The sequence below is a fragment of the Phodopus roborovskii genome, unplaced genomic scaffold (assembly GCF_943737965.1).
Source record: "Phodopus roborovskii unplaced genomic scaffold, PHOROB, whole genome shotgun sequence".
Classification (NCBI taxonomy): domain Eukaryota; kingdom Metazoa; phylum Chordata; class Mammalia; order Rodentia; family Cricetidae; genus Phodopus; species Phodopus roborovskii.
The window spans coordinates 42,523,106-42,536,343 of record NW_026126433.1 but is presented as its reverse complement, the minus strand read 5'-3'; the positions used below and the strand labels follow the sequence as shown (position 1 = coordinate 42,536,343).

The window sequence follows — 13,238 nt, the reverse complement described above, 5'->3', positions numbered from 1 at the left end:
TCCTAGTTCAGCCTTAGTTGTTTTTATTCTCCAACAATTCCATTTTCATCCCTACACAGAGACAAGTGGCATCTCATCACTACTAATGTCTCATGTAATCTAGAACTTAGGATGCCGTGAACAACTTCTCTGTTGGCTTGAGGAGACTTGAGCTTGCAATACAATTTGGATGGATGGGATACACTAGGGTGGGGAGAACAAATGGAGGAAGAGAGGTGAAAAGCTATTCAGGATTTACCTTCTCATAAAACTTCACCGAGGAGTAAATGGTGTTCACTGACTCTTCTTTTTGGGATAGCACCTGGAAAAGAGATCCTTTGCCCTCAGCGAGAGTGCAGGGGACGAACCTCAAGAGTCTCCCGCCCTAATTCCACTCTCTCCATCACCCTCATCTGATCCCACTTTACTGTGCAGCCTCCTTTTCCAGCATCAGCTCTTGTTCCCTCCAACTTTTGAATCGGGTTAAGGTAGAGATAAAGATGAATGGGTGGCAGCTGGGCACAGCCTTGTAGCAAGAACACCTCCAAAGGCCAAGAGGAAGGTTCTGTGTAGTTTGGACTGAGTCTTGCTCAGTTGGAAGTTGTAGTTTTCTGCAAGTTATGTGAATCCTTAATAGCATCCCGACAGTTTAAGTACAGGGTCAGACTAAGCAGAGAAACCTGAGTGTCTCCCTTCAGTCCTTGCAGACTGCAGAGAAACAGGCTTGTGTAGGCACAGAAAATGATCTTTAGTGGAGGTGAGGCCCAGGCAGGCAGACAAAAGGCAAAAAGTGTGGGTCAGAGTGAATTAAGAGTCTGAGATAACAAGCTTCTGATAGACCAGCTAGTGTAGTTCAAGGGTGTCTATCTTTAGTTATGTGTCCTTGGAATAACCTTAGCAATGACTTTGCCCTGTTGAAACCCCACGACATCCCTCATTTCACAATAAGGACTCTTTAATTGTTTGATCCCTCTGGGGAGAACTTATTAAACACAAATCACATCTAACCCATGGCTAAACTTTCATGTGAAGCTCAGGGACTTATACTATGGAGGCTGCCATGAGGAGACAATGGACTATGTTTGCTTTCATGGGGAGATTCATGGCATCATTTCTTAAGCATAGTGTTTCTTGGTGGGTTCCTCCAGATTCTTGGCTGTAGCTTCTTTCTACACAATGGCAAACAGAGGGCAATTACTGCCCAAGACTCCTATTCTTCTGGTGGTAGTGGTAGGGTGTATTCATGAGTAGCATCAGCTCACCTTGGACTCAGGGATTTCATCATAGATTCTGGACTCTGTGGGATGATCATTTCTTGAGATTTTATGATATTTGGTTTTCTCTGAGACATCATCTGCCACAAATAAACATAAAACAATGGTCTGTAAAGGGACGGTTTTTAGAGACTGTTCAGTCTTATTTTATCTTTCGTGAAAAAGAAATAAAACCCAGAGGTCAAATGGTCCCTGCCTTACAAAGCTTAGACCCTCAGATAGTCTTTCCATCCCAAGGACTACATGTGTGATAGGACATCTGTCATTCAGATCTCACGGAAAGCCCAGTTTAGCTTAAAGAGAATTTTCCCAGTTCTGTATGGAACAAACTAAGGCATCACTTACTGGCTGAGAGCTTATCGTGGTAAAGGCAGGTGCCAATATTGATGGTAATGGTTGATACTCCTGAGACAATGCCTTGTGGAGTTTCAAGGCTTCTAATCTAAAGGATATCAATTATTCCAGAAGGCTAAGTAAACAAGGACTAGAAAGAAAAGGAATTCTGCTGGTAGGCTGACCCACAAGAATAACTGGGATATTCAGCCCCATGTGCCCTTCAGGGAGAATCACCCTCAGAAGCTGGCTTTAATCGATAGATAGATAGATAGATAGATAGATAGATAGATAATATAAATATATAAATGATATATAGATCCTCCTGGTTATTAAGGAGAACTGTGTCTCATAAAGTTAAGAAAAGTTTCTGGATCCCTGGTCTAGTTTTTGAAGGTTTTGTTTAATATCTAGGGAGGATCTGTGCACATATGTATCCAAATGCTGCAAAGGTCCCCATTAGCCACTTTGTGAAGGCGAAGAATGGAGGACAGATTTCATTCTTCCCTGAATTCCCTATATGAAGTTCTTAAGGCTGTGTGAGGGAGAGAGAAGACCACAGTAAGGAAAGGTGTTGCTTCCAGAGAACTCCACATGTAGAGAGGAAGGAGAGAGGGGATTAAAATTTAAAAGGGGGAGGGAGCAGAGTTGCTAGAGAGGGTGGCTGGTGAGCAGGGGCTTGAGTACAACAAAGGAAGGGTGATCAAAGATGTCTGTGGTCCAAGAATGGAGTCATGTGAGGAGAATTCTCAGTGCTTGTGAGAAAACTTCAAGAAAACAAATATCTTGTGACCCCAATTTCTTCAAAGTATGGAATTGTTCTTGGAATGTGTTTTTGTGCTCCTCCAAAATATAATGAATAGAACTGAGTTTACTTCACATTATTTGTCACAACTGGCTGTTGTCATTTGTTTATTTGCCTCTATGGAAAAACATGCTTTTGCCACATTTGGCTTTGCCACATATGCTTCACTCAAGCGGCTCTTCTTACCCCTCAGAGTATAAGTCATCTGATGCTCTAAATAAATTTGGCTATTGCTTGAGACTTTAATCTGTCTCATTTTTAGGCTCCACACCCCCAGATCCCACCACCTCTACAGAGGTGAACAGTTGACTTTAAAGGAGATGGACTAGTATGAGATAATCTAGTAAGACACATACAACATCTCTCTTGCAGCTTGAGGCACTGTGATGAGGTCACAAAGGCTTACATATAAGAGATCTATGTTCTGACCTAAGTTATGACAAAAGAAATGTAAGTTTACTACCCAGTTTTATAGTCCAGTGTGCCATGAGGTGATTAATATTCTTGATCTGAGAGTGAATATTAATGACCAAATTTTATTGCAAAGTAAAACTAGAAAAGGTATTTTTCTTTTGATAATCTGTGATTCAAATTTGTACCACTTCTTCAGCATACATCCCAGAACTACATCAGAGGGAATAATGGGCTTAAGACCCATCATGTGGGCTCTGCCAGAGGTGGAGTTTTTACCCAGAATGCACCACTTGAGGGAGCAACAGAATTCTTGTGTCAAAGACAATACCTGGCCACACTGCACTGGCTCCATGGAAATGTGCTTGTAAGCTAACGTGTCACTTGAGAATAGACTCTCAGGCTGGAGGGATAATGGCTCATCCATTAAAAGGCTGGGTTTACAACCAAAAAATACAAGAGAACAGAGACTCTTCTGGTGCATGGAGGTTAAATTTGGTTTCATTTGAGTTAAACCTCTCCAGCTGGTAAAGTTAAACCAACCTTGAAGTTAAAATGTTACAGTGTCACACTTGTGAATTGGTCATATGGGTAAGGAGAGGATAAAGCCCTTTTGGATGGGGAAGTATTGCTAGAAGCCAGAAATTAGAGGCAAAAGCACCATCAACAAGTAGGTCTGCTCTCACCTGCTCTGGAGAACAACAGCAATGCTTGGATGGGGAAAAGGAGTGAGAAAGGAGAAGAAAGGATAAGTCCTCACAACATGTGTACATTCACCCTGGACAAGCTGGGGCTGCCAACTGCACTGCACTTTGAGAGTGAGATGGCCCTTTATTCTTACAAATTATAAGGGGAGGGGGGGTCTCTTTTTACTAGCCTTGAGTACTACCGAAGTATAGACTGTATGAGTTATTTTTCCCATTATTGTAATAGAATACAGGTAGGGATGAAATTCTATCTTGACTATTATTTGGCCAGTTAGTTTAGCTCTGTAAGATTCCATCTTCTCAGTTGTAAGATATCCATAATAATAGGGCTTAATGCATATACTTATTAAGTAAACTACACACATGCAATAGTTAGCCTGGCCCCTGGTACACAGGTACTCGGTAAACATTAGTTCCTCTGTGTATAATTGGCAGGCCTGAGTATGGCATAGAGGTGGTATTCTAAGGGAAAGGTTTTTATGACATGCATCATAACACAAATGAATTCAGGAAAGGGAGATATCATAGTTCCTTAGGCGTGGTTTCTAAGTTTACTCAGTGAAACATCTGTCTTCCTCTTACAACTGAAGGAGTAAGGAGAGACTGAAACAGAGTGAGATAGATAAATGCAGGCTATCCTTTCCAGCCACAAATAAGATTGAGAGCACTTTATCCACCTCACCAAGTCGGGGGCAAAGATCAGGCTAGCTTTGAAATATAGAAGCCTGTGATAATCTCTATCAATATTGGCACCTGCCTTTACCACGATAAGCTCTCAGCCAGTTAAGTGATGCCTTAGTTTGTCCTTTAAATTCTTACCACTCCTTTCTCTAAAACACCACTTGAGCCCTTTTTGCCTTATTGTTCTACAACCCTATCTGATGTCTTTTTCTGACTATTTCAGTCATGGGGGTATGCATATGTGCACACAAACACACACACCATTAAAATTTTTTTAAAATAAAAATGTAGAGACAAAAAAAAAATCCCCTCCCTCAAAAGCATAAACACTCACCCTTCTACAATCAGACTCTGAGCACTTGGGGACTGGCCCCGGTGATTTTTTTTTAACATATAGATCCCAGTTCCTCTCCCTTCCTCCCTTTCTCCCTTCCTCTCTTCCTCCCTCCCTCTCTCCCTCCCTTCCTCCCTTTCTCCCTCTCTCCCCACCTCACATGCACCCCCACCATCCTCCCATCCCCTCCCATCTCCTCGACTCCACATGTAGGGTGATGCCATCCAGGAGGGGTCATCTACATCTGTCAAGTCATTTGAAGTAGGGACTAGGACTTCTCTCCTGTCTCTAGGTTAAGGCAGTTATCCCTCCATGGGGGATGTGTCCACAAGGTCCTTTTGTACACTAGGAATACATCCTGGTTCCACTGTCTGAGCTCTCTTAGACTGCTCAGTCCTTCTGGCTGAGACCCATATTCAGGGGTGCCTGAGTCAGTCCCATGCTGGATTCCCAGCTATCAGTCTGGGGGCCCGTTAGCTCCTCCTTGTTCAGGTAAGCTGTCTCTATGTGTTTCTGCAGCCTGGTCTTGCCCTCTCCCTCTGCATCTGGATTCTAGTTTGGCTCAGTGTTTAATTGTGGGTGTTTGCTTTCTGTTTCCAACAGGTACTAGATGAGGGCTCCATGATGGTGGATAAGTTAATTGTTCATCTCATTATCAGGGAAGGGCATTTATGGTAGCCTTTCCACTGTTGCTCAAATTATTAGTTGGAGTCAGTCTTGTTGGTCTCTGGACATTTCTTTAGGTTCAGTTTTCTCTTCAGTCCTATAATGGCTCCCTCCTTTATGTTCTCTCTCTCTCTCTCTCTCTCTCTCTCTCTCTCTCTCTCTCTCTGTCTTCTATCCCTCCCCTGACTCAATGTGCTTTCCTCTCCTCCCTTTCTCTTTCTCCTAGTTCCCTCTCCACTCACTGCCCTCCCCCACTCCCCATGTGCTCTGGAGAACTTGTCCCTTCCTCCTTCTGTGAGGGACCTTATAAGAATCTCTTAGAATACACCTTGTATCCTAGTTCCTCTGGCGGTGTTAATTATAGGCTGGTGATCTTTTGCTCTAGGTCTAAAATCCATATATGAGTGAGTACATACCATGTTCCTCTTTTTGTGACTAGGTTACCTCATTCAGAATGGTTTCTTCAAGTTCCATCCAGTTGCCTGCAAATTCCAGGATTCCATTGTTTTTTTTCCACAGAGTAGTATTCCATTGTGCAGATGTGCCACATTTTTCTTCAGTTGAGGGGCATCTAGGTTGCTTCCAGGTTCTTGCTATTACAAATAATGCTGCTATGAACATAGTTGAGCACATGTCTTTGTTGCATGAATGGATTGCTGGTCTTGTGGTAAACTGATTTCCATTTTCCTGAGGAACCACCATACTGATCTCCAAAATGGCTGTACAAATTTGCACTCCCACCAGCAGTGGAGGAGTGTTCCACTTTCTCCACATCTTCTCCAGCATAAGTTATTATTGGTGATTCTAATTAAGATGGTATCTCAGAGTTGTTTTGATTTGCATTTCCCTGATAGCTAAAGAGGTTGAGTACTTTCTTAAGTGTCTTTCAGCCTTTTTGATTTCCTACAGAGCTATATTCCTGAAAACAGCCTGGTACTGGCACAAAAATAGACAAGTAGACCAATGGAATCGAATCGAAAATCCTGATATTAACCCACACACCTATAAACACCTGATTTTTTGACAAAACAGCTAAAAGAATACAATGCGGGGAGGACAGCATCTTCAACAAATGGTGCTGGCACAACTGGATGATGGTGTGTAGAAGATGGCAGATAGACCCATGTCAATCGCCTCGCACAAAACTCAAGTCCAAATGGATCAAAAACCTCAACATAAACCCAGCCACACTGAACCTCTCAGAATAGAAAGTGGGAGGTACCCTTGAACAAATTGGTATAGGAGACTACTTCCTGAACGTAACTCCAGGAGTACAGACACTGAGAGCAACAATTAATAAATGAGACCTCCTCAAACTTAGAAGCTTCTGTAAGGCAAAGGACACAGTGGACAAGACCAAATGACAGCCCACAGACTGGGAAAAGATCCTACATCTGACAAAGGGCTGATCTCCAAAATATACAAAGAACTCAAGAAATTAGTCAACAAAACACCAAATAACCCTATTAAAAAATGGGGTACAGAACTGAAGAGCGAATCCCTGGTGATATCTTATGATTAATTCAAATGTCTAGTGTTAAGAAAGATAGCTGATATTGTAAAATTTACTACTTAACAAGATAGTGAGATGCCCATATATGGGCCACATACAAATGTCTTGGAAAATAAGACCAAATAATTTCCAACATGGAGAGTCTGGAGAGAACAGAACCGCCATTCCTCTGCTCTCGATTTCTTTGCAATTAAACTATACCAGGGAACAAAGGAGACCTGACTATCCAGGCAGGACCACCTGTAATTTCCACAGGCTTGGTCTCTGACCCCGCCTCCAGTCCTCTGCTGGAGTCCCGGGCCCCTCCCAGAGATCCGCCTGTCTCTGCGGGTCCACTTTGAGTTCCTGCGGGCAAGATCCTTGACCCCCAAATCCTGGCCTCTGCCAAAGAAAGAGATCTCAGCTGGAGAGCGCCAGTTTCCAGTGAGATCTGACTATCCTGCAAAACCTTCTCAAGTTCCAGCTCAGCCCTTGCCCTCTTCCGCCAGCTATTGGCCAGAGCTATTGGCCAGAGGACCACTGTGAGTACCTGCTGGCATCTTCTTCTGGATCCTCATCCTTGACCCCATCCCTGGATCCCTGTCTGCGGAGAAACCTCCTAGAGAGCTTGGACCACACAGAGCTACAGATATTGAATCTCAGACCCACATAAGCCCATGGGGGAAGTACCATAGAGAGAGGGGGAGACCCCACCAACACCTACTGGAAGAAGCTATGGGAAGAAGGCAATACAAGAGAACACCTAACAACAGAAAGACAAGCATGACACCACCAGAATCTAGGGAATCTACACCAACTAGAATGGAACACAACAACAAAGCACAGGAAGCAGAAGGGTACGACTTAAAAATTACCATCATAAAAATGATAGAGGCCCTCAAAGAAGAAGTGAGAAAATCCCTTAAAGAAATGGAGGAAAAAACAAATAAAAAAGTGGAAGAAATGAACAAATTCCTTAAGGAAAGTACAGAAAGCCAAGAAAAAACAAGCAGGTGAAGGAAACGATTCAAGACTTGAAAACTGAAATAGAGAAAATAAAGGCAACACAAACTGAAGGAATGCTGGAAATTGAAAAGCTGGGCAAAAAATCGGCAACTACGGACACAAGCATAACCAACAGAATTCAAGAGATGGAAGAGAGAATATCAGGCATGGAAGATAAACTAGAAGAAATAGATTCATTGACCAAAGAAAATCATAAATCCAACAAATCCTTACACAAAACATCCAAGAAAAGTGGGACACCATTAAAAGGCCAAACCTAAGAATAATAGGCATAGAGGAAGATGAGGAAGCCCAGCTCAAAGGTGCAGAAAACATATTCAACAAAATCATTGAGGAAAACTTTCCAAATCTGAAGAAGGACATGCCCATGAAAGTACAAGAAGCATACCGAACACCAAATAGACTGGACAAAAGAAAAAAGACCCCTCGACATATAATAATCAAAACACCTAACATACAGAATAAAGAAAGAATATTAAAAGCAGCGAAGGAAAAAGGACAGGTAACATATAAAGGCAGACCTATCAAAATTACACCTGACTTCTCCATGGAAACCCTCAAGGCCAGAAGGTCCTGGATAGATGTTCTAAAAGTATTAAGAGAACACGGATGCCAGCCTAGGCTACTATATCCAGCAAAACCCTCAATCAATATAGATGGAGAGAACAAGATATTTAATGACAAAACCAGATTTTCCCAATACGTATCTACAAATCCAGCCCTACAGAAAGTATTGGAAGGAAAACTCCAACCCAAGGAAGGTAACTACGCCCACAAAAATGTAGGCAACAGATAATCCAACTACACCAGAAACCAAGGGTGAAGCAGAACTAATATATTCACAATACCAACTGCCAACAACAAACCTAAATCAAACAAGCATCAACAATCAATGGTCCTTACTCACCCTCAACATTAATGGTCTTAACTCACCTATAAAAAGGCACAGGCTAACAGAATGGATACGAAGACAGAATCCATCCTTCTGCTGCATACAAGAAACACATCTAAGCTTCAAAGATAGACATTACCTCAGGGTAAAGGGTTGGGAAAAGATTTTCCAATCAAATGGAAATAAGGAGCAAGCAGGCGTAGCTATCCTAATATCTAACAAGTTAGACTTCAAACCAAAATTAGTCAAAAGAGATGAAGACGGTCATTTCATATTCATTGCAGGAGAAATCCATCAACACAAAGTCTCAGTTCTGAACATCTATGCCCCTAATACAAAGTCACCCACATTCGTAAAAGAAACACTACTAAAACTCAAAGCTCATATACCTCACACACTTATAGTGGGAGACTTCAATACACCACTCTCAACACTAAACAGGACCACAAATCAGAAACTCAACAAAGAAACAAAAGAATTAACAGAAGTTATGTCTCAACTTGGGTTAACAGACATCTATAGAACATTCCATCCAAAGACAAAAGAATATACCTTCTTCTCTGCTCCACATGGAACCTTCTCTAAAATCGACCACATACTAGGTGACATAACAAACCTCAACAGATACAAGAGAATAGGAATAGTCCCCTGTATCTTATCGGAGCACCATGCTTTAAAATTGGAATTCAACAACAACACAAATAGCAGAAAACCTGCAAACTCATGGAAACTGAACAATGTGCAATTGCACCACTCCTGGGTCAAAGAAGAAAGAAAGAAAGAAATTAAGGACTTTCTAATATTCAACGAGAATGAGGATACAACATACCCGAACTTATGGGACACCTTGAAAGCAGTGCTACGAGGGAAGTTCACTGCACCAAGTGCCCATATGAAGAAAACAGAGGATAGTCACATAAGAGAATTAACAGCGCAACTGAAAGCCTTAGAACAGAGAGAAGCAAATTCACCCCACAGGAGTAGACGCCAGGAAATAATCAACTTGAGGGCTGAAATCAACAAAATAGAAACCAGGAAAACAATACAAAAAAAAAAAAAAATCAATGCAACGAAGAGTTGGTTTTTTGAGAAAATCAACAAGATAGACAAACCTTTATCCAAATTAATGAAAAAGCAGAGACAGAACATGCAAATTAACAAAATCAGAAATGAAACGGGGAACATAACAACAGACACAGAAGAAATCCAGACAATTTTCAGGTCATACTTTGAAAATCTGTATTCCACAAAAATTGAAAATTCAAAGGAATTCGACAAGTTTCTGGATAACTATCACCTACCAAATTAAATCAAGAACAGACAACTTAAATAGACCTATAACCCGCAATGAAATAGAAGCAGTCATCGAAAGCCTTCCAACCAAAAAAAGTCCAGGGCCAGATGGATTCAGCGCAGAATTCTACCAGACATTCAAGGAAGAACTAATACCACTACTCCTCAAACTGTTCCACAAGATAGAAACAGAAGGTTCATTGCCAAACTCTTTTTATGAGGCCACAATAACTTTGGTACCCAAACCTCACAAAGACACAACTAAGAAAAAAAACTACAGACCAATATCCCTGATGAACATCGATGCAAAAATACTCAATAAAATACTGGCAAACCGAATTCAAGAATACATCAGAGAAATCATCCACCATGACCAAGTAGGCTTCATACCTGGAATGCAGGGATGGTTTAACATACGAAAATCTATCAATGTGATCCACCATATAGACAAACAGAAAAAGAAAAACCATATGATTATCTCCCTAGATGCGGAAAAATCCTTCAACAAAATTCAACACCCTTTCATGATAAAGGTCTTGGAGAGGTCAGGGATAACAGGAACATACCTAAACATAATAAGAGCAATATACAGCAAACCAACTGCCAACATCAAACTGAATGGAGAGAAACTTAAGCCAATTCCTCTAAAATCAAGAACAAGACAAGGCTGTCCTCTCTCTCCATATCTCTTCAATATCATACTAGAAGTTCTAGCTAATGCTATAAGACAACAAAAGGAGATCAAAGGGATCCAAATTGGAAAGGAAGAAGTCAAACTGTCTCTATTTGCAGATGATATGATAGTTTACATAACTGACCCAATAAACTCTACCAGGGAACTCCTACAGCTGATAAACACCTTCAGCAAACTAGCAGGATACAAAATAAACTCAAAAAAATCAGTAGCCCTACTTTTTTCAGACGACAAAGAGACAGAGAAATAAATCAGAGAAACATCACCCTTTACAATAGCCACAAACAACATAAAGTATCTTGGTGTAACGCTTACCAAACAAGTAAAAGACCTATATAATAAGAACTTTGTGACTCTAAAGAAAGAAATTAAAGAAGATACCAGAAAATGGAAAGATCTCCCATGCTCTTGGATAGGTAGGATAAACATAGTAAAAATGGCAATCTTACCAAAAGCAATCTACAGATTCAATGCAATCCCCATTAAAATCCCACCACAATTCTTCATTGACCTTGACAGGATAACAATCAACTTTATATGGAAAATCAAAAGACCCAGGATAGCCAAAGCAACCCTATACAATAAAAGAACTTCAGGAGGCATCACCATTCCTGACTTTAAGCTCTACTACAGAGCTAGAGTTCTGAAAACAGCCTGTTATTGGCATAAAAATAGACAGGTAGACCAATGGAATCAAATTGAAAATCCTGATATTAATCCACGCACCTATGAACACCTGATTTTCGACAAAACAGGTAAAATTATACAATGGGGCAAGGACAGCATCTTCAACAAATGTTGCTGGTACAATTGGATGAGGGTGTGTAGAAGACTGCAGATAGACCCATGTCTGTCGCCATGCACAAAACTCAAGTCCAAATGGATCAAAGACCTCAACATCAATCCAGCCACATTGAACCTCTTAGAAGAGAAAGTAGGAGGTACCCTTGAACAAATTGGTATAGGAGACCACTTCTTGAACATAACTCCAGGGGCACAGACACTGAAAGAAACAATTAATAAATGGGACCTCTTCAAACTTAGAAGCTTCTGTAAAGCAAAGGACACAGTGGACAAGACCAAACGGCAGCCCACTGACTGGGAAAAGATTTTCACCAATCCTATATCCGACAAAGGGCTGATCTCCAAAATATACAAAGAACTCAAGAAACTAGTCAACAAAACACCAAACAACCCTATTAAAAAATGGAGTACAGAACTGAAGAAAGAATTCTCAATAGAGGAAATCAAAAAGGCTGAAAGACACTTAAGAAAATGCTCCACATCCTTAGCTACCAGGGAAATGCAAATCAAAACAACTTTGAGATACCATCTTACCCCTGCCAGAATGGCTAAAATTAGAAACACCAGTGATGACTTATGTTGGAGAGGATGTGGAGAAAGTGGAACACTCCTCCACTGCTGGTGGGAGTGCAAACTCATACAGCCATTTTGTAGATCAGTATGGCGGTTCCTCAGGAAAATGGGAATTAGTTTACCACAGGACCCGGCAATCCCCCTCTTAGGCATATACCCAAAAGATTCACATCCATGCAACAAAGACATCTGTTCAACTATGTTCATAGCAGCACTATTTGTAATAGCAAGAACCTGGAAGCAACCTAGATGCCCCTCAATTGAAGAATGGTTAATGAAGATGTGGCACATCTACACAATGGAATACTACTCTGCAGAAAAAAAATAATGGTATCTTGAAATTCGCAGGCAAGTGGATGGCACTTGAAGAAACCATCCTGAATGAGGTAACCCAGTCACAAAAAGAGGAACACAGTATGTACTCACTCATATATATGTATTTTAGACCTAGAGCAAAGGATCTCCAGCCTATAATTCACATCACCAGAGGAACTAGGATACAAGGTGTATTCTAAGAGATTCATATAAAGTCCCTCACAGAACTGGGAAGGGACAAGTCCCCCAGAGCTCAGGTGAAGTGGGGGGGGGGCAGCGAATGGAGAGAGAAGTAGGAGAAAATGAGGGGGAGGAAAGGAAAACATGTGCGACCAGGAAGATTGAGCCTGGTTAGGAATAGAAGATAGGAAAGAGAGAGAGAGAGAGGCAGAGACAGAGAGAGAGAACATAAAAGAGGGAGCCAATATTGGTTTGAAGATAAAATTGAATACAAAGAAAGGTCTAGAGAACTACAAGACTGCTCCCAACTAACAATCTGAGCTTCCGTGGAAAGGCTATCATCAATGCCCTTCCCGGAGATTGAGATCAACAACTAACTTCTCCATGGAGCCCTCAACTAATGCCTGTTGAAAACAGGATCAAACACCCATAACTAAACACTGAGTCGAACTAGAACCCAGATGCAGATGGAGAGGACAAGACCATGCGGCAGAAACACATACAGACAACTTACCTGAACAAGGAGGAGCTAACGGCCACTAGACTGATAGCTGGGAAGCCAGCATGGGACTGACTCAGGCCCCCCTGAATATGGGTCTCAACCAGAAGGACTGAGCAGTCTAAGAGACCTCAGACAGTGGAGCCAGGATGTATCCCTGGTGCACAAAAGGACTTTGTGAAGACATCCCCCATGGAGGGATAACTGCCTTAATCTAGAGACAGGAGAGAAGCCCTAGTCCCTACTTCACATGACCTGTCAGATCTACATGACCCCAACT

General features: G+C 41.5%; 1 protein-coding gene across 1 annotated transcript in view; it reads right to left on the bottom strand.

Annotated features, from left to right (window-relative positions):
* Window positions 1-13,238, bottom strand: part of Cd84 (CD84 molecule) — a 42,978-nt gene that overhangs the window by 5,659 nt on the left and 24,081 nt on the right. Inside the window, exons 6-7 of the mRNA XM_051186295.1 lie at window positions 1,242-1,333; window positions 239-301 (exon numbers count right to left, since the gene is read on the bottom strand). Coding sequence (XP_051042252.1) covers window positions 239-301; window positions 1,242-1,333 — 155 coding nt within the window. The remainder of the gene's footprint in view (window positions 1-238; window positions 302-1,241; window positions 1,334-13,238) is intronic.